The sequence below is a fragment of the Sitophilus oryzae genome, unplaced genomic scaffold, assembly GCF_002938485.1.
Source record: "Sitophilus oryzae breed Bouriz unplaced genomic scaffold, Soryzae_2.0 scaffold_1576_pilon_pilon, whole genome shotgun sequence".
NCBI lineage: Eukaryota > Metazoa > Arthropoda > Insecta > Coleoptera > Curculionidae > Sitophilus > Sitophilus oryzae.
The window spans coordinates 16,324,322-16,349,805 of record NW_022146254.1 but is presented as its reverse complement, the minus strand read 5'-3'; the positions used below and the strand labels follow the sequence as shown (position 1 = coordinate 16,349,805).

Here is a 25,484-nt window from a genome sequence, read left to right as displayed (position 1 = left end):
GAAAAATGATAGTTTTTAATAAACAATGCAAACGAATAATTACTACTATTGTATTTTAGGTTATTATTTGTTTATGTTGCTTTTAGTTAATGTCTTAATGTCTCCACTTCAGATATTTTGTGTTGAAATAATATTTTGAAATATAAATAAATCAGCTTAAAATGAGTATTATATTATTCTATATCCCCTTATTTTGTTCTATATCCTTAAAATCGGCTCAATGCACAGCTAATAGACGCATTTGTTCTATATCCAAATCTAAAATCACTAATATCTTTTAAATAAAGCTTCTAAAAGTAAAATAAATACATATGTTTGATAGGTTTTTATATTATCTCTAATTTAAATGTTTAATAGAACCATTTTGGTATATAGTGTTCACGGATATCCAGTTTAAACTTTAAATCTTGTTTTCTCAGTTGCATCGAAATGGTCTATAGAACAATCTTATTCTAGGGTGACGAATTGTGATTAATAAATTTGCGTTTCTACACAATCTCATCAAGGAGGCCGAGTTCGACAAAATATCAAGAGATAACTTTTAACTGGCATTAAACGGCCTATACACAATTTTGATATCAAAATATCTTTATAAATAATATTTTGTTTAACTTTTTGCGGTACCTCGTATATTTTACACAATAATCGACCGTCTCCATACATATCAGCGACCCTGTATATAAATCCGTCATGCGTCGTCTCTTGTTGTTTTTAAACAATTTTATTGGTTTATTTCAAAAAGGACAGATCATATTTCAATATTATTGGAGTGACGGAACGATGAACGATGCACGGACGCCGATGCGTATGAATTCGACTTAAGATTTTTGAGATTTGTCAAGCTCTTGCTAAATTATAGGTTATAATTTGTGTCAAATTATATCCAATACCCATTAGCAAACTGCGTTTGCATTTTCGTTCGTGTTATTAGTTGTGTGTTTTGTGTTTTTTGAAGTTAAGTGGGGGAAAAATCGGGGGAAAATTAACTGTAGACCCAGAGCACAGTTTATAGTTAAATAAAATAATAGCCACCAGTAAAGTTTGTATACCATCTCGTATATGGTACTAAAAGCTGCCAGTAACTGTAAAATAACGACATCACGCGACAGGTAAATAATATATTTTGGTATTGCAGAGAGATAATGTCAGTTATGGTAAATGTTAATACCGTCATTTTCAAGCTTACTAAACGACTTTTTTCGATCATACGAAATATTTAGTACCTATAAAAGAATTTTTATTTTTGTTGTTTATTCAATGTTTAACACGAATAAATTTTCAATACATAAACGCAGATTTTTCATCAAAAGATATTTTCGTCAAACATATTACAGATATGGCAAAACTGTTGTTTTCCACACCGTCTTCGATATGCCTTCGCTGGCCGAATTAATCAACGGTATTACATTAACAAAACCATCAAAAGTCTAAGCAAATCTTATATGTATTCAAGTTTCCTAAAAATGTGTAAAACCATAATCGTTTTAACGTTTAAAGATAATTCGAAATAACTCAGGATCAGCTGTGGCTGTCAAGAATTTCCTATGATTACTTACTCGATCTGAAATATTATTACTATTATTACCGTAAAGTCGCTTTCATTCAGTCTCACGTTATTCATAAAAATATTACATAACTAACTTTTTGTCCCATAATACTCGTCGTTCCCCTCATATCTTTGGACCCGTCGCCGCCATATGTAGAACAGTTTAAATAATTATTCGCCATTTACGCATGCAAAAATTTCGATCCCGTTATTCATAATTGCAGCCGTTTCGTCCAAACACTCCTTATTAATACGCATTAATTATCTTTACAGTGTTTTTATTATTAATCTCTTCTGGCTTCTCCGTCTTTTTTTACTATACATACGACGTCGCATTGGCGGCAACTTTTACAGAAGGTTTAAATACCGTTTTAATAGTAGTCATTTTATAATTAAACGTTTTTCCACTGTGATTTTATTTGCTATTTTCATTAGTTTTAATTAAACGACAAGAATTAGTATTTAAGTATTTTGTGCTTCATTGATAACATTTTAATTTTACAAAAATTAATTTTATACCTATGCTTTTATAGGTTAAAGAAAAACTTTTTAAAAATTGTAATAAAATATAACAAATCCTTTTTTACTCAATATTAATAGGCTGCCCTATGCCATTTTCTATATCTGCATCCAGTCTCCTATCCCTGTGCCTCGCACCATCTTGTGCAGGTCCTTGATGAGATGGGAGCATATTTTTTCTGGTTCATGCCTTGCCTTCCCAAATAGAAACTGTAAAAATATTATGTGCTCTGCTATTACAGAATCTTTATCGTAGAGTCAGGAGCAAAGCCTTCCTTGATACAAGTTGAGTTTGAATTGGCAGGGCATTTGGCTGTCAAATTGATATCATATTCTGCAGATAAAAATAAGTAAACAAGTTCGTATAAATGTATGTCCAAAAATGCTTAGTTTCAGAGATACAGGGTGTAGAAGTTTCATTTTTATTTCAAATAATTTCAAATAAGTAACGTCAAAATTTGGTTGAAAATTGGTGTAAAATTGACATGAGAAATTTGATTTTGATGTCAATATGACTCGTATTTGTAGAGGGCGCCATCTACATGTGTTTTAACCTTTGAATAAGAAGACTAAGGAAGAGGAGCATATCAAAAATCTTAGGTGCACCGCGATGGGCCTCAAATATGGCCGACTTAAATTCCGGTTTATCAGTGCCGTTCTAATTTTATTTAAAAAATTTAAAACTATGATGTACGGTAGACGTGGGGTAGACTCAATAATTTTTTTTATTATTTTACGTTGTGAATAAATGTTGGTAGTTATTAAAATTGTTATAAAAATATAAAATTCAAATAAAAATAGATAAGTTATAATAATTATTTATAACCATAAACATCCGATACGCTACTGAAGCAGGTAAGTCAAATTGACGTATCTAAATTCTTTGACATCTAATCTTTGACAAGTAGTAAATAAAAGCAAAAATGCAAGAAAAAATATATAATTAGTTAATTTAAGTGAATTTCATAAATGATCGGTTTACTACACGTACATATGTATATTATATAGTCACTTACTAGCGAAAAGTTGTTCCATTATTTCACTCAATTTTTGCCGAGATCTACCGCACGCTACACAACCAACTATTTTAGAGTCTTTTTCAATAAATCGCGATAGTGTCATTGTTAATTTAAGTTCTGCCACAATTTCCATCTAGATTTACTACCTTTATACAACTATCAGTAGTAGAATAAATAATAAAGTATAACATAAAATAAGCTGCGTAAAGACTGACAAATCCACAAAATTTCAAATCAAATTCAAATGTGTCAAATGAATCGTCAAACAGAACTGTCAAGGATCCCCACCCTAGAGTGCTTTTTCCGCCCACCATGCATGAATACATGGATAGCATTATGCTCCTTCCTTAGTCTTCTTATTCAAAGGTTTTAACTGTTTTGAAGAGTAATAACTTTTCGTCCGTACCCGTATAAAACTACTGAGTGAAAAAATATACATTTCCGTTATTTTTTACGTAAAAAATGTCTCTTAGTAGAAATTGCTCCGAGCAACCGTTCTGAAAATATTTAGAATGGAAATAGTCAATACATGTCATTGACAAAAAATAAACATGTTGAATAGATAGTTACTTGACTGTAATGAAAAATTTGGAAACTTTTTATTTTTTTAAATTAATTATAAATTTTTCTTCGAAAGAATGATGATTTTTTTTGAAGTTTCTGTTGAACTTTTAGCACAAAAACAAGTTAGGAACAAGTTTACAAGTAGGAGTCATAGTGACATCAAAACCAAATTTCTCAGGTCAAGAAACTTCCAGACGCCAATTTCCATCCAAATATTGACGTTACTTCGGAAATTATGTGGAAAAAATCGAAATAAAATGAAACTTCTACACCCTGTATCTCCGAAACTAAGCATTTTAGGACGTACATTTATACGAACATTTTTACGTATTTTTATCTGCAGAATATACTGCTGAATTTTCCGGAATACAGTTCGAACTATCCTGTATATCATTTTAAGAAACTTAATACATTAATTTAACTATTTTTTTTAAACCATCTATTTGATTGGGAAGAAAACTTCTTAACTGTCAGCTTAGGCATCAGGCAATCAGCCATCACTCGACACAATGTGTGGGAAGATTGTTATAGATTTATAATTTTTTACCCAGCGATATCTGACTTCACATTTAGAAAGTTCAAAGTATTTTGCTTGTGTAAACCACACATATGGCATTGTATGGCATTGCAATATGTAATAAATCCATGCTAACATTGAATTATTAATGAAATTCACTAATTATTAATGCATTTACATCACTAATTTTAGTAGTGAAGTCATTGTAGGAAATAAGAGGCAATGGCCGTATTAAATAAACATCCAGCAGTTTTTTAATTTAAAAATTTAAAAAAAAAACGAAAGTAAATATTTGAAAAATTAATTATAGAAAAACTTACGTAACTTCCTTTGGCCTCCACCAATTTCTATTAACTATACATTAACTATACCGGGTGCGTCTCAAAAGTGGTTCACCCCTATAACTTCTTTATTTTTTCAGATAAAAAACGAGATTTAGTATTTTAGTGTATGACATAAATTAGGATTAATTGACGTATTCAATTGTTTTCCTTGACACTTCCTGTTTCACTGGAAATGACAATAATTTCGTCCCATTGCTGCCAAAAGTCACTAACTTACTTTTTATTACTTCCGAGAAAAATGCGTCTAAAGATGAATTGCATTGCATAAAGATATTATAGTTAGTAACTATTCGGTATTAAAATAAAACATAAATAGCCAGAAATCGTAGTTAATGACTTTTGCAATCGATTCTCCGCTTCAAAACATAGTTAGTGATTGAATTTGGTTGTTCGGAAAAATGTTAGTTAGTGACTTTTGGCAGCAATGGGACGATTTTTGATTTTTAAATGATACTCTCGGTATTTTTTTTTCTTTATTCGATAGAAAATGACACTCTGAATAGAATGACATATCATATGTCAACTTTTAACATTTTCGCATATGGTTTATATGAAATTGTAACATGCGGTTCATAACGACAATTTAACTCGAAATACCAAGTGTGTGGTAGCGAAAAATTCGTAAAAAATGCCTTTTCCAAATATGTTAATGAGCCACGACACTTGTACCAATTATTGAATAATTTAAGATATGATTAAAAATACGATTTGATCATCTTTTAACCGGCCAAGACAAGACACGAAAAATATTAGACGATCAATTATATTTCTCCAAGGCTCCTTGATTAAAAAATAGTGTTTTCAACAAAGCCACGGCATACTAGATTGAAATTTAAAATACGATTTCTTTTTAAGCAAAGTCATTTTTTATCGAATAAAGTAGAAATATACCGAGGGTGCGACCAAAAACAATTGAATACGTCAATCAATCCTAACTTATGTCATATACTGACATACCAAATCTGTGGGAAACACCAGAACACCTTACCTGAGTGCACCGACGCGATAACCATTCGTGTCATAAACTTTGGTACGACTAATATCGAAGATAGAGAACATGTGGGAAACACCAGAACATCTTACCACTGAGTGCACCGACACGATAACCATTCGTGTCATAAACTTTGGTACGATTAATATCGAAGATAGAGAACTAACCTCTGTAAAACCATCTCAGATACTGGTTTTTGCCAAAATGTATACTCTGTTTTTTTTCTCAGGTAAGATTTCGACAGACGATGACAGAAGAAAAGCAGATGACGTCCCATACCAATCCATTTATTTTACTAAAAAAAGTTTTTAATCATTTTTAAGTTATCTATAGATGGGTTTAAATATAAATCCGTCATGCGTCGTGTCTTGTTGTTTTTAGCCAGTTTTATTGGTTTATTTAAAAAATGACAGATCGTATTTCAATTTTATTGGTTTGACGGAACGATGAACGATAAACGGACGCCCATGCGTATAAACTCGCCTTTAGATTTTTGTCATTTTTGACGCTTGTCAAAGTCTTGCCAAATTATAGGTTATAATTTTGTGTCAACTTTTGTTAAATACCCTGCGTTTTGGAAGATGATGCATTTTGATTCGTATTATTACGTGTGTTTTGTGTCTTTTCAAGTCAAGTGGAGGAAAAATCGAGTGAAAATTAACTGTAGACCCAGAGCACAGTTTATGGTTAATACTCGCTGCCCAGGCAGAAAGTCTTATACACCCCATCGTTAAAGTTTGTATACCATCTCGTCGTAGATAAGTGCATCTCGTATATGGTAGAAGGATCAAACTAAACCCATACTAAAAACTGGAGTAGCTGTAAAATATCGACATCACACGATAGGTAAATAATGAATTTTAGTACTGCAGAAAAATAATGTCAAAAGGTACTGGTTTAAAAAAATTAAGATTAAAGTTAATTAATCAACCTTTAAGGTATAAAATTTGGTAGGTGTTATTATTAATAAAATAGTTTGTTTTATTTACCTATGTTGTTTTATTTATTCCTGTGGAATATTACAAATTTGTATTTGTACATAAGTTATATTGATAAATATAATCATAAATGCGGGTAGTTTCATAAAGCTTGAAAGTAAAAAATAGTTCTTTTATATATTTTTTTGGTATGTAGTGTCTTGTTCTTGTTTGTTTTGTATTAACACATACCGGTTTTATTAAACAAAATAACTCGATTACATTTTTTCAGTTTTATACAGTTTTTTTCACAATATTTTGAAGTAATCACTTGTCATCTTGTCAATCAAATTTTAAATATTTCCTGCTATGCGTTCCAGTTGTACCAACTTAATTCTTTGTAAAATAAAATAAACTACTTTGAAATTAAAATGACAGACACATCTATCACTGTCAAGGATCTTCTCGTTGGACAGACTATATCATATAGTCGAATCTGCATGAACCGTTCTTGAGTTATAACTCATCAGAGTTATTATGACTCAAGAAAGGGGAACGCACAATAAATTTGTAAGGTATTATAGTTTCCAAAATGGTCACCCTCGAATTTAGGACACCCTATACTTGTTAAAAATTGACAATCTCCTCCTTATTTCGGAAACTTCCAAATAATAAACTGTACCTTCGAACATCAGCAATATTACCCCAAATAACCCTGAAAAAATCTCAAATAAAATAAGAATCCGGAAGTCAGATGTAAAATGACGTGGGATCGGACACCGGACACAGCCCGAAGGGACAGGACAGAGCGAAGAGTGTATAGGGAAAAGGTTGAAGAATAATAGGGAATATAGGCAGAAGGGGCGGCAGTTTAAGGGGTTGCGGAAGGAGGAAAGGGACAGGAATTGTTCGCAGTCAAGGCGCAGGTTGTGACGATATTGACCGTGTGTCCGGCAAAGTGTCCACGCTCTGTCCGCCGGCTCCTCCGAATTTCTCGGGAAAGCGGCGGCGGACCGGACGGTCCGCACCAAAGGGTTTTAATAATAGCAATTTCGGCTTTATTAGTTCAATTTGGACTGAATGGAAATTGGGCAGCGGTGCGAAGTTGGCTACAAAGCTGAAATGCTTGTAAGCATTTACTGCCGTATTCGCTATTGTTAAACAAAATCATAGAGACAGTGATAAATACCAATGGCGATTCATCCATACCGGGTGTTGCATCGTCGGACGAGACATAGGAAATCCCATGTAAATTTTAATGGGGTCAATTATTGGCTTCCATAATTATTTTAGAGAATAATTCTATTTAGGTTTATTGAAGAGCACTAAAACCCACATTCAAAAGAATAACTTTAGATATTTTTGATTAGCTCGTTTACGAGTTATCGCCGATTTCTTTTTAAATATTTCTCCTTTCTTATGGCCCTGTATTTACTTATGAGCACCAGTCAAGGTAAAAGATAACTGTCAAATGGAGTTGCCATTTCAGAAATTTACCTATTTAGTGCTTTATTATTATTGAAAACTCATGCCTACATCGGAAATCTTAAAGATGTATTTATAAATACAAATTAATATGAATTAAAGTAAAATAAAGTAATCAATTACAAGGTTAATTTTAGTATTATTACAATATTCAATAACAATTTAGGTACCATTAAATCGTTAGAACTTTAGGATTTAAGAAGACGTTCAAATATTCCTCCATCGACTGCTAGACAATAACCCAGGCGATCATAAAATTCTCTTCTTACATTCGCTAGTTGGTAAACTGAAATTCTATTGCATTCGGCAGAAATAGCATTTTTTAACTCGTCTAGATTTGGGTATTTTTTATCCTTGTATATCCTGTTTTTTAAATGGCCCCAGAGAAAGAAATCATCAGGAGACTTTGCTGGCCAATTTACTGTATGATTTCGGCCAATAACGTTTCCGTTAAAACTATTGTGTAAATATTCCCGAACAGCCAGGGTACTATGTGCCGGGCAGCCATCCATTTGGTACCAAACTTCCTGATTTTCCCTAGCGGCATCATGTAAAGCAGGTAAAATATAATTTTCGAGTAGTTCCAAATAATCTTCTGCATTTAAATTTCGCGTAAGAAATAATGATCGGATAATATTGTGTCCGAATATCCCTGCCCAAACATTTACTTTCTGTGGATATTGCGTCCTTGTTTCGACAAACCTGTGTTGGTTTTCTTTGTTCCAATATAGATAATTTTGAACACTGGGTTCATTATTTAAGGTAAACGTGCATTCGTCAGTGAAACATATGTTTTTTAAAAATTCCCCATCCGTGTTTGCTCTTTTCATCATATCAAAACAAAATGCCTGCCGCCGTATTTCGTCCCCATCTCGTAGCTCTTGGTGCTTTTCATATTTGAAGGAATAGTATTTATGTCGTTTCAAAATTCGAAACGCTGTAGTGTGATCTATTCCTATTTCATCCTCAAGTTTCCTTGTGCTGATCTTTCCATCGTTCTCTTCCACGCACAATAAAACTTCCAAGTCGGTATCATTTCTTGCATTTTCTCTTTGTTCCTGCCTTGCTTCACATCTGCAGTTATTTATTAGGGTACCTTTGGTCTCAAATCTCTGGATATTCCTTGCGATTGTAGATTTTCCAGGTATCGGTCTATTCGGATACAGAGCAGCAAACATGTCCGACACCTTTTGATAACTATTTCCTTGATAATACCATTTAACCATCAATACTTTTTCTTCGGTAGTGTAATTCACGGCTAATATTTTCGATGTAGGTATGAGTTTTTAATAATAATAATAATAAAGCACTAAATAGATAAATTTCTGAAGTGACAACTTCATTTGACAGTTATCTTTTACATTGACTGGTGCTCATAAGTAAATACAGGGCCATAAGAAAGGAGAAATATTTAAAAAGAAATCGGCGATAACTAGTAAACGGGCTAATCAAAAATATCTAAAGTTATTCTTTTGAATGTGGGTTTTAGTGCTCTTCAATAAACCTAAACAGAATTATTCTCAAATAATTAGGGAAGCCAATAATTGACCCCATTAAAATTTACATGGGATTTCCTATGTCCCGCTCAAAAAAAATCTTTTTCTTTTTAATTGCCGTGAAAATATAGTTTGGATATGGCGTTTGTCGCCTCAGTCTCTGTTATCCTGAATATGTCTTGGTAATTTACTTATTTCGTTTTGAGCCATTTCTGGCTCCAATTCAATCAGCAATCGACACGAAAGGGGATTAAAAAATATTGACTCAAAACTGACAACTAAAGAGACAGCTTTATTTATTTGACAAATTACAGAAACCAACGCCAACCCAGCACAATATTTTTTCTACTCGTAATAAATTCCTTGAAATAATAATTTCTGAATATTTTTTAAAACGTAACTCGCTATGGAAAAAAATATTGTTTTATACACGACGATAAAATTGCATTATCGTCTCCCGAAATTAATTCATTCGGTCGACAATAAAATACCATTTTATCGTCTTGTATAAAAAATAACTATTTTAGGCTAATAAGATCAAACCCCGCATGTATCACCCCTCTCAAATATATTACAAAAACATACTATACTCTAGCCACATAAAAAGTTACATTTGTGGAAAAGCACTTCGTCATATAAACTACTTCTGCTGTTACGTTGGCGCAGACCGCCTGTTCTTTCAGTCAAGAGGGCGGTTTGTCATTTGCGACTACCGGACACTTCCACTCTTCTGCTCCAGTTCATTTCGAACTATTTCGCTTAAATGGCGTTTATTCTATTTCCTTTTGCTTCTTAAATTGTTTGATATTTTCCTTCTTTCCGTTTTATTTTTTTTTCTCACTGCTAGTTCCCTTTATTATCTCAAACTAATAACGTCTTTTATAAATTGTATGCGATTATATACAAGGTCTTAATTTGAAAAGTAGCAGCCAGGAACAAAAAATATAGAAATAAACAGTTTTTAGATAAAGCTAGTATACATGATTGACTCTGATAATGTTGCCACTTACCATACATTTTTCCTTCGTCAGATAAAATAATTTTCCGTCGACCACAAGGGGGGTACATGAGTAGAGCCTCCTGAAAGCTCTGTTCGATATCTGGGCTCCAAACTCCCTCCGCATCGGCCGCAGCCATGTCCTTTTCATCCTGCAAATGTATTAAATATGATTTAAAACTAAAACATAACCAGTTTAATAAATCTGAAACAACTGAATTGATATATTTAAAAAAAAGATTGAATAATATTATTTCAGTCGATTAATATGAATTTAGTTAACAAGAATACTAAGATTTTTTTGAATTTTGTTTTTTTATATCTTATATTTGAATTGGAGAGTATTGATATGTTTGTCTTAAATTGATTCTTGCCTTTAGGGGTTAACAGATAGCGTCGAGCGTCGACTGCAGCTGAGACCCGAGCATAAAAATACATGCTAAGATATTAAATATTCTCGATGCTGTTGAATGTATGAAAGGAATAAAAGTATGTAAAACGTGGATATATAGAAGAATAGAGAAGAATATTGTGGAGTTAGGTTGTGATATAGATAGGGGTGCAAAATTTCTAATGAGTGCTGAGAGACATGAAGAAATAAGTAAAGTTGTTGAAGAATATACAGAAGAGAATGACTATCTGAGTCACATAATACGGGAATCATATTATGAAATCCTTATAACCAAGGAGAAAATTATGAGGTTAGCTGAAGAATCTTAGTTGGGAATCTTGGTTGCAAAAGTTGCCGAAAGTGTTTGAAACAACATTTCGTAATTGCAGTTTTTAAAATCAGGATTGCTGTGATATTAGTACACTTCATTAATCGAGAAGTCAAATAAAAATAAACGGATAGAAGTAGATGGAGATGTATATGTTCACCTAACTTTGAAAGTAAAGTCTTTAATACGGAGTTTTGGAACAATCTGGAACAAAAACTGCCATATTGACTAATTAATTTAAGGATTATAGTTAACAACATTCATTTCAGCAAGATTTTGTGCAGAGGAAAAGCGTTCAGGCAAACGTTTGCAACGAAGATTAATAAAAGGTACAAAGAACCTTAGTGACATGGATACCATGGAGAAAGAAATTCTATTAGACCAGAACGCTGATAGTACCTGTATTCGATCTCTGGTGGTGTAATACAGATCCAATGGAATAATGAATAATATGAGCAATAATAATCAAGCAACAAAAATTTCGACTACCCCCAGAAGTTGTGCAGAAGTATCAACAGGTAACAGAAGATGTGGAATATCTACATTAATGATTCAAGTTTCAATAAGTAGATACTATATTGTGAGCTTCATCTTATAATTAAGGAAAAATTATTATCAATAGGTTAGTTGGAAGAATATTTTGGCTGCGAAATCTGCCAAAAATAGTTCAACATATCTTCTGCAGATTTCTTCGTAGTAACAGTTTCTAAAATCATGGTTTCTGTGATTTTAGTATACCTTGCCAATGGAATTGTTATATTATTATAGAAGAAGATGGAGAAGTAAATACTTTTTGAAAATAAGGGTCTATTTCTCCATCGACAGACTCTGCCCCAACAACCCATGTAACGTTTAAAGAAAACTCTCTAATAACGAGACCTTGAAACAAACATTAATGCATAATAGTTAATTAATTTCGGCACTATATGGCACAGAGAAAAGGTGTTTAGAAAAATGTTAGCCTTATTAATATGAAACAATGGAAAAAAAATCCTACTAGACCAGAACTCTAAGAGTACTCTTTTAATGATATTAAGATCTATAATGATATATAGATCCAAAGGAATAATATGAGGAGTCAAGTCAAGGAGTCAAGCGACACAGATTTCGACCAGTCTCAGATGTTGTGATATCAACAGGCAATTGAAGATGTGTTACATGTACAAGTTATATCAAGTCTCAATAAGCAAAGAGTATTTGTGGATTTATGAGTGTCACATTCAATTTGTAGGTTGGACAGGGATCGGAGACGGGAACAGGGATCGGAGTGTTTGGGCCGAGAGCTAATTACTCCGAACCAATGGGCACCTACCCTAGTATCCTACAGGCAGAAATCTACGCTATCGAGAGATGCGTACAACTTATCTTAGATAGGAACTATCGGAAACAAGAAATAGCCATCTTATCTGATAGTCAAGCAGCGTTAAAGGCGATCAACTCAGTATCAATCAATTCGAAATTGGTCAAAGAATGCATAGAGAAGCTGAATAAATTAGGCAAAGAAAACAAAGTCCTCCTACACTGTGTGCCTGCTCACCAAGGGATAGAAGGCAATAAAAAAGCAAATAATCTAGCTAGGAAAGGAGCGAACACTCGACTAACTGGACCAGAACCGTTCTGCTTTCCAAGTGGTAACTAACTCAAGGCGGAACTCAAGAACTTGGAAGATTCCATCCGCAACCTGGAATGGAAATCTTGCAATGGTCTAAGACACTCGAAGAAGTTTCTGAGGGCTTATGATCAAGAAAAATCACAGATCTTCCTGGGTCTGAGTAAGAACAATCTTCGGATTGTCACGGGGTTTTTAACAGGACACTGTCTCCTCAATGAACACCTCAGTAGATTGAAACTAAGAAGAAACGGCGAATGCTGATTCTGTGGGGAAGATGGTGAAACACCAGTACACCTCACCACTGAGTGCGCCGAGACGACAACCATTCGTGCCATGAATTTTGGTACGACTGATATTGGAGATGGAGAACTACCCTCTATAAAACCGTCCCAGATACTGGCTTTTGTCAAAGCCCTGGGACTGTATGATGAGTTATGATTCAAGAAAGGGGGACACAATGGATCTGTAAGGTCGAAGTGATTAACCCCCCTCCCACTCATTCTAAATTCTAAAAAAATTCTAATTTGTAGGTTTATATATTTATTTGCCTCTGCTTACATGTATTACCAAGCAAACTTAAAATAGACAGAAAAGAACAATTTATTAAGATTATCAATCATAAACAGAGAATATGTTTATATAGGTTTATACCATATACTTATTGGTATTAAAGTAATATGTCTTGTACATATTATAACTGTTACTTGAAAATAAAAGTACTTACGTCGCTCATGTCCCCCACGTCCAGGTTTTTACTGTCGGGCCCGCCATTGGAGTCCGTTGGCGGGCCTGCGACCGGCGTCCACGGAGAAGTAATGGTGCTGCCCGGGGTCACCACGCTGCCTGTAACAAAATAACATTTTTATTCATCATATGCCATGGTATATAAATTGAAAGTATAAAATACAGTATGATCAAACGTCCTTTGTAAAGAAGCAGAACGATTCTTATGGAAATTATCATTTTACAATTGAGGAGTTGGAACCTTTGGTGTTTTAAAGCGTGAAATTGACATGAGAAATTTCATTTTGATGTCAATTACTCCCACTTCTAGGGGGCGCCACCTACATTTTTTTAACTGGTTTGAAGAGTAATAACTTTTCGTCCGTACCTGTATAAAACTACTAAGTAAAAGAATATACATTTACGAAGTTTTTTACGTAGAAAAGGTCTCTTGGTAAAAATCGTTACAAGTAATGGTTCTCGAGATATTTGGAATCAAAAAATACCTGTCATCATTGACATAAATTAAACATGTTGGCTAAATAGTTATTAGATAGAAATCATAAAATTGAAATATTTTTGTGCCAAAAATTCAACAGGAACTGTTTTATTATCATTTTCTCGCAGGAAAATTTATGAATAATTTCAAAAAATAAAAATTTCTCAAATTTATTTTTTCACTCAAATAACTATCTACTCAACGTGTTTATTTGTCAATAATGACATGTATTCAGACTATTTCCATTCTAAATATCTTGAGAACGGTTGCTCGTAGCGATTTTTACTAAAAGACTGCAGATAAAAAAAAAGATATGCAGATTTTTCTGATAAAAGACTTTCTGTTGAACTTTTGACATAAAAAACATTTCAAATTTATGATTTCAGTCTAATAACTATTAAGTCAACATGTTTAATGTATGTCAATGATGACAGGTTTTACCAAGAGACCAAGGTTTGTCAGCATTCTTTAGACACAGGGCATAGAATAAATTTTAATAACGCCAAAATTATAATGAAAGAAGCGATAGCCTCTAAAAGAAAAAGAAAAAAGCTTTTTTAATACAATCTAATAAAAATAAATGTATTGTTCATGCATCTGTAGATGTTAGTAATGTATGGCAATCGCTTCTGTGATTTTAAAGAACATAACATAAATAAACATAACATACGTAAAATTTAAAAATAATCATACAGAAAGTTTGGGGCTTTTTGGTTTTACCTTATTAAGTAATTGTTATCAGGTAGTAATTGTTAATTTTGAAGTTTAACTTGATGTAATGTCATTTTAACAGAAAGTCAACGGTTTCTTGTAGACGTATCTGTTTTAAAAAAAATACTAAAGTGTTCTCGAATATTTGAATTTATATATTTTAAATAGTTTTCTTCTTTGTGTTTTTTGCTTCCAACGACAGAAAGAGATAAACTTTCCGAAACGTTAAGCATTTATTTTTCTTTGTTAGGCAAATTTGTATAACTGTAAACATAACTTCTGACAAGTAGTTTCCGTTTGGGTTTAACGCAGAAGTGTTTACAAAAAATATCTATTTTGTTTTGTAGATTTTCTTGCAGTGCAGTTGGTGGAGAGATGAATCCGCCACATAGGTATAGCCATTTTTTATATTTTCATGTTTTTTTCTAATTTTCTCTAAAATGGTATAGAAATTTGGAACATTATAAACGGGATTAACCATTTTAGGACAAGCAAACATTTTTTATGAAAAAATTTATGAAGTTCTTCCTCTTGTAAAAACAATCCGGGGTCATACTGTATATTCTATGAGTTCAGAATAATTTAAAGTAAATTATTGTAGATAACAATATATTAACGACAAAAATTAAATTTTATGATAATTTTTGTCGTCGAATATCAAAGGAGAATTTAAGATAATGCCGAAACATTGTCTAAAGCGAAAATTAACACTGAAACATGCAACCGCTTTGTAACTTTCTCGGCAAACTTTAAAGCCGTTTGAAACTTTCGTTAGTTCTTAGTAATTTGATTAGAATTTATTGAAACATTACGCGGGAACGAAGAGCTACTGTAACTATAAAGGTATTACTTGAATAAAGAAAAACGACTCTAATAAATAAATAGATTTTTTAATATTAAAACAATGCTTTTAATAAATTATTATTACAACATTGGATTTTGTAGAAAGTTTAAAATAAAAAAATTGTGTATGCACTATGTATAACAGCTATTCATTTGAAGAATTTGAAGAACATGTTTGAAACAGTGTAATTTGAAATGTTGAAAAAGTAATGAATTGTATATGAAATTTTGAGTATTCTTCTGTAGGCCCATATTTCGAAAGCATATTTTATTCTTCTATTTGTAGTTTTAGGGTCCAGGTAACAGTCATTTTACTATGTTGCGCTGGGATAGTGCAGTACAGGGTGGGCCAAATTGGAGGCTTTTAATGGGAAATAGCCCTTATATATAGGAGATAGATGAAAACTAATATCGGTGTTTGGAGCTCAATTTTCATCAAAAACATTATGGTGAAAACCTGATAACCGCACATCGATATCTGTTACCGTTTCGGAGTTACGGGGTGTTTTTCAAAAATGGGCATTTTTAACAAATCGCTGTAACTTTTTTGGTATGGAAAATTTTGTATTTTTATGAAAACATTTACAAAGCTACTTTTTTGAAATTAATAATTTAAGAGTTATCAACAGAAAAATTGATTTTTTATTTGGGACACCCTGTATATTTTTATTACCTGAAAAAAACTTAAAATTACCTTTCCATAAATATAGAACACTTGATATTTTATCATAGTCGAAATATTGAATTTTTGAAAGTTCGACACTTAACTAGTAGGCTTTGATGATCTTATTGCTGATCTGCCGCTAATGAAACTCGAAAATATATTTTTCCAGCCACACACATTTCGAGAATAATTGAATAGCTAACCAAGATCCTAGCCGTTAACCGTCAAGGCGGCCGGATTTAGCGCCTGTGGATTTTTACTATGCGTATAATCTAGACAAGAATTAGAAGTAATTAGCGGTTATGCGAGGGTATCTTTCACCCCCACTAAGTTAATGAATCTTGCGAGAAATGTTCAAAAACGATTCCGCCTGTCCATAACAGAAGACGGTCGACATATAGAACACCTGTAGCAAAATCTCATGTTTTGGTTTGCTATTTATTTTTATTGTTAGATTTAAATTTTAAATTTATTTTTATTGTTAGATTTAAATGTGTTGATGTTGTTAAATATAGTTTAAGTTGTTATAAAATTCTGCATCTCTCATTGCAAATATTATTTTCGTTCTAATTGCTGCTCACAGCTAAAATTTTTTTGCATTACAGCCGGCACCATTCTAAGCCTACTTAGTCAAAGTGAGCAAATTTTTAAAAAGGAATCGAAAATATCGAAAAGTAATGGAGCAAAATATCAAGTATGCTATATTTTTTGAAAGGTAATTTTAAATTCTTTTCAATGAAAAAAAATATACAGGGTGTCCCATATAATAAATTAATTTTTCTGTAGATATCTCTTAAATTATTAATTTAAAAAAAATTATAATTAGACCATTAAATTCTACGTAAAAAGGTGCTTTGGAAATGTTTTCACAGAAATACAAAATTTTTCATAGCAAAAAAGTTACAGCGATTTGTTAAAAATGCACATTTTTGAAAAACGTCACTCAGAAGAGAATTGCAACGGGAAATTATGAATATTGATCATTGATCACTTTTTATTATTTAGAGATAACCAGAGGGTTGTAAGCTTAGGTTGTAAGGTAATTTATGAGATAAGAAGGTTAAACAATATGTATTTCAATACAGTAATAACTGAAAACAAGGTACTGACTCCAAGGTCAGACTGACTCCAAGCTCCAAGCTGCTGTACTGTCAGTGAATGTTGTCGTGTAACAGCTTCAGTAAAACAATATTTGTATCACTTTTGTAGAAGAAATTTGCCTGTATATCAAATCCTACCTCAGATCGTTCAGTGTAGTCTGGTGTTATTTTCATAATTTCCTAATAAGATTATAAACAAGGAATAAGTTTACAACTTCGGTAATCTCGTTTTGGTGTGCATTGAGAATCTTTTAAAACGTTAGTGTCTAAATAGTTATAAGTTGTAAGTCATTTTTTCCTTTGGTTATATGCTTAAAGCTAACTAAAATTTAAAATATTAATAATTAAGTTTCTGACACATCTAGAAGAACGTTAGAATTTTGATGATGTGTCAGTGAGTCAATTTCGAAATTAAAGAAATTTGGCAAGCAATAATAATTCATAAACTACAAGATATAACTACTAGATATTTTGGTAATCTAGCCAGCTATGGTATGATTGGCAGATTCAGTGCCGCTAATACCTTCGAAAAAAGGATGTGTTATCATTTACTATACTTTGTTGCGCTGGGATATTGCAGTACATTGTTTTATGCTTGTACATTCCGGATTTACAGATCCCTATTTTTACGATATTATTGCATTTTGCTACATTTCCTTCATATTAAGAAACCCTCCCATAAACGAAGAAGAAAAAAACGAATAATACCCGCAACGCATGCATTCGAATATCTTGCTTTCCGTCCGAAATATTTCCCGCTAACTTCACCCCATATTCGTCCGAATCGCCCTGCATTCCTGCAACCCCCACTGCGTCCACCGTTCCTATATACGAATTTCCATAAGCCTGCACCAGCGGCTGGAAAACGGGCAGCAGCAGTGGCAAGGAAACGGCGGGAAAAAAACAAACAACACGATGGCATTCGGCCGCAACTATTTTGAAATTGTTCGTACGTACCTACGTATGTACGTTTATGTATGTACCTACGTCGAATAAGCGGGTTGTGGTGCGGTTTGGCGCACCGAAAATATCGACCGGGGGTTGGTTTGGGCAAATAACGGACGAACGTTTCAGCAAATGGACAATAAATACAAATAAACATGGAGAATGTACTACGTTATAGTAGTGATGTTGATTTTCGTTACTTTTGATTACTCGTTACTAGACTACTAAGTAATCATTTCAAATATTCGTTACTTTGATTACTTTTTACTGATTTACTGGTACTGCTGTCAATTTTGTCAACTGCTGTCAACCTTTGTGTCTAATTTCACCTGCTTAAAGGACATATTTTGAAAAATAGATTCTTAGTACACACGTTTTTCATTTAATAGACCTCTGTGTCTAAATTTAATATATCTAGAGTAATTACAGTTTTTTGTCCAAAGATTCAAAAGTTCACTCTCTTAGGGCATGAATTTTAAAAATCGTTTCTGAGTACTTACTTTCATACAATATCCTGAAATTTTCATTTCATTTCATTTTAACAAATTTTAAGAGATTTTTTCTGAACATTCACACCTCATCTCACACCCTTAACAGACGAATTTCTAAAAATCGTTCTTTAGTGCCCAATTACCTTACCTAAGGAACTTCTACGCAAAATTTCATACTTCTAAAACCCATTTTAACAAATTTTTGAGGCAACTTTCACCCCTTATTTCACCCTCTTAGGAGGTGAGTTTCCAAAAAAATAATTTCTAGGTACTCATTTTTGTCAATTGAGAAACCTCTATACAAAATATCATACTAATTTCAAAAAAAAAATCAGGATTAATTTTAAAATAATATACAAGGTGGCGCACCTCATTCGCCTCGGTTGATTATACGAAAACGGAAAGATGTAGAAACAAAATATTTTATGGGTACATGTGGAAAGGCAATGTGCATAATTTAAAATTATTTTGAAATGCACAAGGTGTGTCAGAACTAAGATCCATACCAAAGTTTTGTTTTTTCTTATGGAACACCCGGTATTTTATTTCATTTTTGGATTCTTGGGCATAAAATAAGGCATTTATTATAAGGATTTAATATGTGTAAAAGCTTTGGTTTTTGAGATATTTGAAGATATTTAAATATGCATGCTATAAAAACAAGTTTGTCAACACCTCGTACATTACTTTTCAGAATTAACTTTTATGCTGACTTTCAAGCCAGAGAAATAAACTTTATTAAAAAACTTGATTGCTTCCTTAAAAAATTTAAAAAATTAAAAATATTGACTCTTCCTTCCTTATTTATATTTGAATCCGTTTGCCTAATACGTAAACATGTATCAGCTTCTCAAGAGAAAGGCCATCTCACACTTATCCACTCAGGAACGCGGAGCAAGATCTTTATCTACCTACCCCACGCTCAGAGTTAGTTAAAAGTTCAATATTATACAACTCGAAAAAAATGCACAATCACCTGCCATTTGAAATCAAATCCATAACATCATTTTTTTCATTTCGCAAAGCATTGAACTCTTATTTACTAGACAAGGCTTTCTACGCCGTAAATGAATTATATTTTGAAAATCAAATTTGATCTTGTAAACACTGGTCTAATGTTTGCTATTGCTATATTTACTAATGACATCGAAATGAATTTATTTAGCATTGATATTTTACTATAAACTAGCTAAATATTTTTGAATATTATTTTTATTTTTTTGTTCTTTGACATTATAAACATTTATAAATGTTTATTTTAACAATAAGACTGACAATATTATTTGTATAATGTTTTGTATTATCTTTTGTTTGTTTGTTTGTGTACCTTGTTTTTTTACTTTGTTTGTTAGTTTACCTTTGTCTACAAATTGAAACATTTTTTGACAATAAAGGTATTTATTTATTTATTTATTTAATTGTATACAGGAGTATCAAAAATTGCTGGTCTATTTTAAATAATTATTTTACATAAAAACTTCGTTATTTCAAATATAACACCCTGTATTTTTTTAAATAAGTCAAAGCAGATTTAAATGCTCTTTCAAACTGTATTAGGGTTTCCTATACCTATGTGTCTCAGATTTTGAATAAAAAGCGATTTTTCAATAAAATTGTAATCAAGATGGCTGGTGTCGCCATGGCAATTTTCTAGTGACACTTAGAAGCTATTTTCAAAATCGACATTAGTTTATGGACTTTATTTAAATTTATAACAGTTTATTTTCATTTAATTTATCTACAATAAGGTTAACAAGTAAGTATTTATTATTTTATCAAGAAAAATGAAGCAGTATCTGCTGGCCGAAGGAATGGATGTGTTACTAGTGATTTTATTTTGTGAGGAGAATCGCTGGGGGGTAGCCTGAAGGGTTTATGCTCAAAGATATCCAAATAGGAATTTTCTTGACAAGGGTCGTACCTTTGAAAAACAACTTTTCCTATTTCGCAGAGCTGATTTTGTTTTATGAAAGACCTATTAGGCAGACCTGTCGTTGAAAATGAAGAAAATGAATTTGCCTTAATTGGTTCTTTTATAGAAAATCCAATATTTCTACAAGTCATCGTAATATAAATCAAAAAGAACTACTTCTAATAATATCGATAAAATAATGAATACTTACTTATTAAACTATTGTAGAAAAATTAAATAAAAGTAAACTGATATAAATTTAAATAAAGTCCATAAACTAATGTCGATTTTGAAAATAGCTAGTAAGTGTCACTAGAAAATTGCCAGGGCGACACACCAGCCGTCTTGATTACAATTTTATTGAAAAATCGCTGTTTATTCAAAATCTGAGCCAAATAGGTATAGGAAACCCTAATACAGTTTGAAAGAGCATTTAAATCTGCTTCGATATATTTTAAAAAATACAGGGTGTTGTATTTGAAATAACGAAGTTTTTATGTAAAATAAATATTTAAAATAGACCAGCAATTTTTGATACCCTTGTATACATTAAGGAAGCAATAATTTTTTTTAATAAAGCTTATTTCCTTGGCTTCAAAGTAAGCACTATAATTAACTCTGAAAAGTAATGTACAGGGTGTTGACAAACTTTTTTATTATAGCATGCATATTTAAATATCTTTAAATATAACAAAAACCAAAGCATTTAAACATATTAAACCCTTATAATAAATGCCTTATTTTATACCCAAGAATCCAAAAATGAAATAAAATACCGGGTGTTCCATAAGAAAAAATATATATAACTTTGGTATAGATCTTTGTTCTGACACACCCTGTATATTTGAAAGTAATTTAAAAGTATGCACATTGCCTATAAATAAAATGCCACCCATAAAAAAATATGTTTCTACATCTTTCCGTTTTCGTATAATCAACCGAGGCGAATGAGGTGCGCCACCCTGTATACAAAATTTCAAAGTTTCAGTTTTGGTGTGTTTTTCCCCCTTATGGTGTGAATTTCCAGAAATCGCTCCTCATTGCTCAATTATGTCAGCCAAGAAACCTCTGTGCAAAATGTCATACTTTTCGAATCGATTTTAACAAATTTTTGTACCAACTTTCACCCCTAACTTTACCCTCGTAGAGGATGAATTTCCAAAAATCGAAATTCCTCAAATACATCCTAGTACACGTTTGCATCCTGCCAACCCAGGAAGTTAAATACCTGGGAATAACCCTGGACAGTAAACTCCTGTGGAACAGGCATATTAAGAACACTACCAGCAAAGCCATAAAGGCTCTCATGATATGCAGAAGACTGGCCGGAAATAGATGGGGCTGCTCCCCTAACATTTTGCGCTGGATGTATACCATGATAGTAAGACCCATGATTACTTATGGAGCAGTTGCCTGGTACACAAAACTAGAGCAACGGACGGCAAGGCTAAACCTATGCAAAGTCCAGAGACTAACATGCGTTTGCATCACAGGAGCCATGAGAACCTGTCCAACAGCAGCAATGGAGGTCATTCTAGATCTAACACCACTGCACATTGTCATTGGTAGATATGCCAATGCGACATTGATTAGAATGGTCACTAACGGAATTAGTACTGGGAGAATTGTCAGATCAGGGGCTTGGAACACCCTCATAAAGGAAATACCACTCCTGCAACTCCCAGTGGACGATATGCTAAGAACGTACAACTTTGAGAAACATCTCCATGTAGTATTGAGCAATAAAAAGGATTGGAAGAGCGAAACGCTGCCCAGCAGTTAAAAGACCATACCATAACTTGGTATACTGATGCTTCCAAAACCAATACGGGAACAGGGATCGGAGTGTTTGGACCGAGAGCTAAATACTCCGAACCAATGGGCACTTACCCTAGTATCCTACAGGCAGAAATCTACGCTATCGAAAGATGCGTACAACTTATCTTAGATAGCAACTATCGGAAACAAGAAACAGCCATCTTGTCTGATAGTCAAGCAGCGTTAAAAGCGATCAACTCAGTATCGATCAATTCGAAATTGGTCAAAGAATGCATAGAGAAGCTGAATAAATTAGGCAAAGAAAACAAAGTCCTCCTACTCTGGGTGCCTGCTCACCAAGGGATAGAAGGCAATGAAAAAGCAAATAATCTAGCTAGGAAAGGAGCTAACACTCCACTAACTGGACCAGAACCGTTCTGCTTTCCAAGTGGTAACCAACTCAAGGCGGAACTCAAGAACTTGGAAGATTCCATCCGCAACCTGGAATGGAAATCTTGCAATGGTCTAAGACACTCGAAGAAGTTTCTGAGGGCTTATGATCAAGAAAAATTACAGATCTTCCTGGGTCTGAGTAAGAACAATCTTCGGATTGTCACGGGGTTTTAACAGGACACTGTCTCCTCAATGAACACCTCAGTAGATTGAAACTAAGAAGAAACGGCGAATGCAGATTCTGTGGGGAAGATGGTGAAACACCAGTACACCTCATCACTGAGTGCGCCGAGACGACAACCATTCGTGCCATGAATTTTGGTACGACTGATATTGGAGATGGAGAACTACCCTCTATAAAACCGTCCCAGATACTGGCTTTTGTCAAAGCCCTGGGACTGTATGATGAGTTATGATTCAAGAAAGGGGGACACAATGGATCTGTAAGGTCGAAGTGATTAACCCCCCTCCCACTCATTCTAATTCTAAAATTCTAGTACACGTTTTAGGTTTGCACTTAAACAAATTTCCAAGTTTTCTATTCTAGGAGCGACAAATGCCCGATGCACTATTGCCGAAGCCTGTATATATCACTCTATAGTTCCCGATTCAGCAGTTCTTAAGTAATTTTTACCATTAAAAATCAAAGTTAACTGATACTAACTGATAAAGTTAATTCTCCCTGACTGAACTCGCAGAAAATCCGAATTATCCAAACTTCCTCTCCCCCTTTACCGATAAAAGCTCGTAACTACCTACGTAAGCGACTGCGGATGAAGATGATTGTGTATCAAAGTTTCTTCTCCGAATTACAAAGCGTCTATACGAGCCCCAAGATCAAAATAAAGACTATATCTTTCGCCCTATTGTCTATCTAACTCGCTCCTCCCCGTTATAAACAAACATCTACCTCGCTCTTCCCTTACACAAAGCCTTTCCACTTTGTTGCGGCGACCACGGCAGTTTCTCTCCAGCTTCACGACGCACGTATACGTATTTCGGCGGCGCACACAAAACGCAAACTTTATACAGAATTCGAAAATTTCAAAGAGCCAGAGCACAAGGCGGCGCTTTCATGCGTCAAATGAACAAGCAGACGGACCACCTGATTTGTTCTCCGTCCATTAAATGGAAGGAAAGTTCTTTTAGGGTATGGTGGCGTGCCGATGTCGCTGATGTTGGGATGGTTGAGTGATTATTATATCGAAGACTGATTAGCTGTATAACGAACGGAGTGACGTAAATAATAGAAGAGATAATGCTTAAATTGGAATATATAAAGATAGAGGTTTGAACATGCGTAGATGGATAAGGACGATTGCAAGGAACTATTAAAATAGAAAAGGATAGCAGATAGATGATTCTCTAAACCAAGGGAAAGTCGTAGATCCTGGGGATTGAGACAGTCTGTAATAACATGAGTTCCTTTTTCAGTAGTTTTTAAATAATTTAAAATCAACGCGAACTGAGACCAACATTACCGTTGGATCTGGACATTTTTAATCACTCAAATTCATACCAAATAGGATTTTTTGATCAAATCCTAGAAATACCATAGGCCAAATAATCTTAGGCGGCTTATGCAGGAGATTTTTATATGCAGAAAACTTAGCCATTCTGGGCAAATGACAATTCTAGGTCTCTTGCGGCTAAAGGGATTCATTTGCTGACCCTCTAAAACCGAGCAGCCGAGAATTCGGACTGATAAATCAGCGGATATATCAATCCACCATATACCGGGTGTTATGTATTATTGACTTCCATAATTATTCTAGAGTATAATTCTATTTAGGTTTATTGAAGAGCACTAAAACCCACATTCAAATGAATAACTTTAGATATTTTTGATTAGCCCGTTTACGAGTTATCGCCGATTTTTTTTTAAATATTTCTCCTTTCTTATGGCCCTGTATTTACTTATGAGCACCAGTCAAGATAAAAGATAACTGTCAAATGAAGTTGTCATTTCAGAAATTTACCTATTTAGTGCTTTATTATTATTGACAACTCATACCTACATCGAAAGTATTAGCCATGAATTACACTACCGAAGAAAAAATGTTGATGTTATCAAAAGGTGTCGGACATGTTTGCTGCTCTGTATCCGAATAGACTGATACCTGGAAAATCTAAAATCGCAAGGAATATTCAGAGATTTGAGACCAAAGGTACCCTAATAAATAACTGCAGATGTGAAGCAAAGCAGGAACAAAGAGAAGATGCAAGAAATGATACCGACTTGGAAGTTTTATTGTGCGTGGAAGAGAACGATGGAAAGATCAGCACAAGGAAACTTGAGGATGAAATAGGAATAAATCACACTACAGCGTTTCGAATTTTGAAACGACATAAATACTATTCCTTCAAATATGAAAAGCACTAAGAGCTACGAGATGGGAAGGAATACGGCGGCAGGCGTTTTGTTTTGATATGATGGAAAGAGCAAACACGGATAGGGAATTTTTAAAAAACATGTTTCACTGACGAATGAACATTTATCTTAAATAATGAACCCAATGTTTAAAATTATCGATATTGGAACAAAGAAAACCAACAAAGGTTTGTCGAAACAAGGACGCAATAACCACAGAAAGCAAATGTTTGGGCAGGGATATTCGGACACAATAATATCGGGTCATTATTTCTTACGCGAAATTTA

General features: G+C 33.3%; 1 protein-coding gene across 5 annotated transcripts in view; it reads right to left on the bottom strand.

The window, feature by feature from the left end:
• Positions 1-25,484, bottom strand: part of LOC115879456 (transcriptional enhancer factor TEF-1) — a 297,615-nt gene that overhangs the window by 42,660 nt on the left and 229,471 nt on the right. For all 5 annotated transcript variants that reach the window (XM_030896341.1, XM_030896339.1, XM_030896344.1 and 2 more), the window contains exons 2-3: positions 13,451-13,569; positions 10,409-10,547 (exon numbers count right to left, since the gene is read on the bottom strand). In XM_030896341.1, coding sequence (XP_030752201.1) covers positions 10,409-10,547; positions 13,451-13,459 — 148 coding nt within the window. In that variant the 5' untranslated portion in view covers positions 13,460-13,569. The remainder of the gene's footprint in view (positions 1-10,408; positions 10,548-13,450; positions 13,570-25,484) is intronic.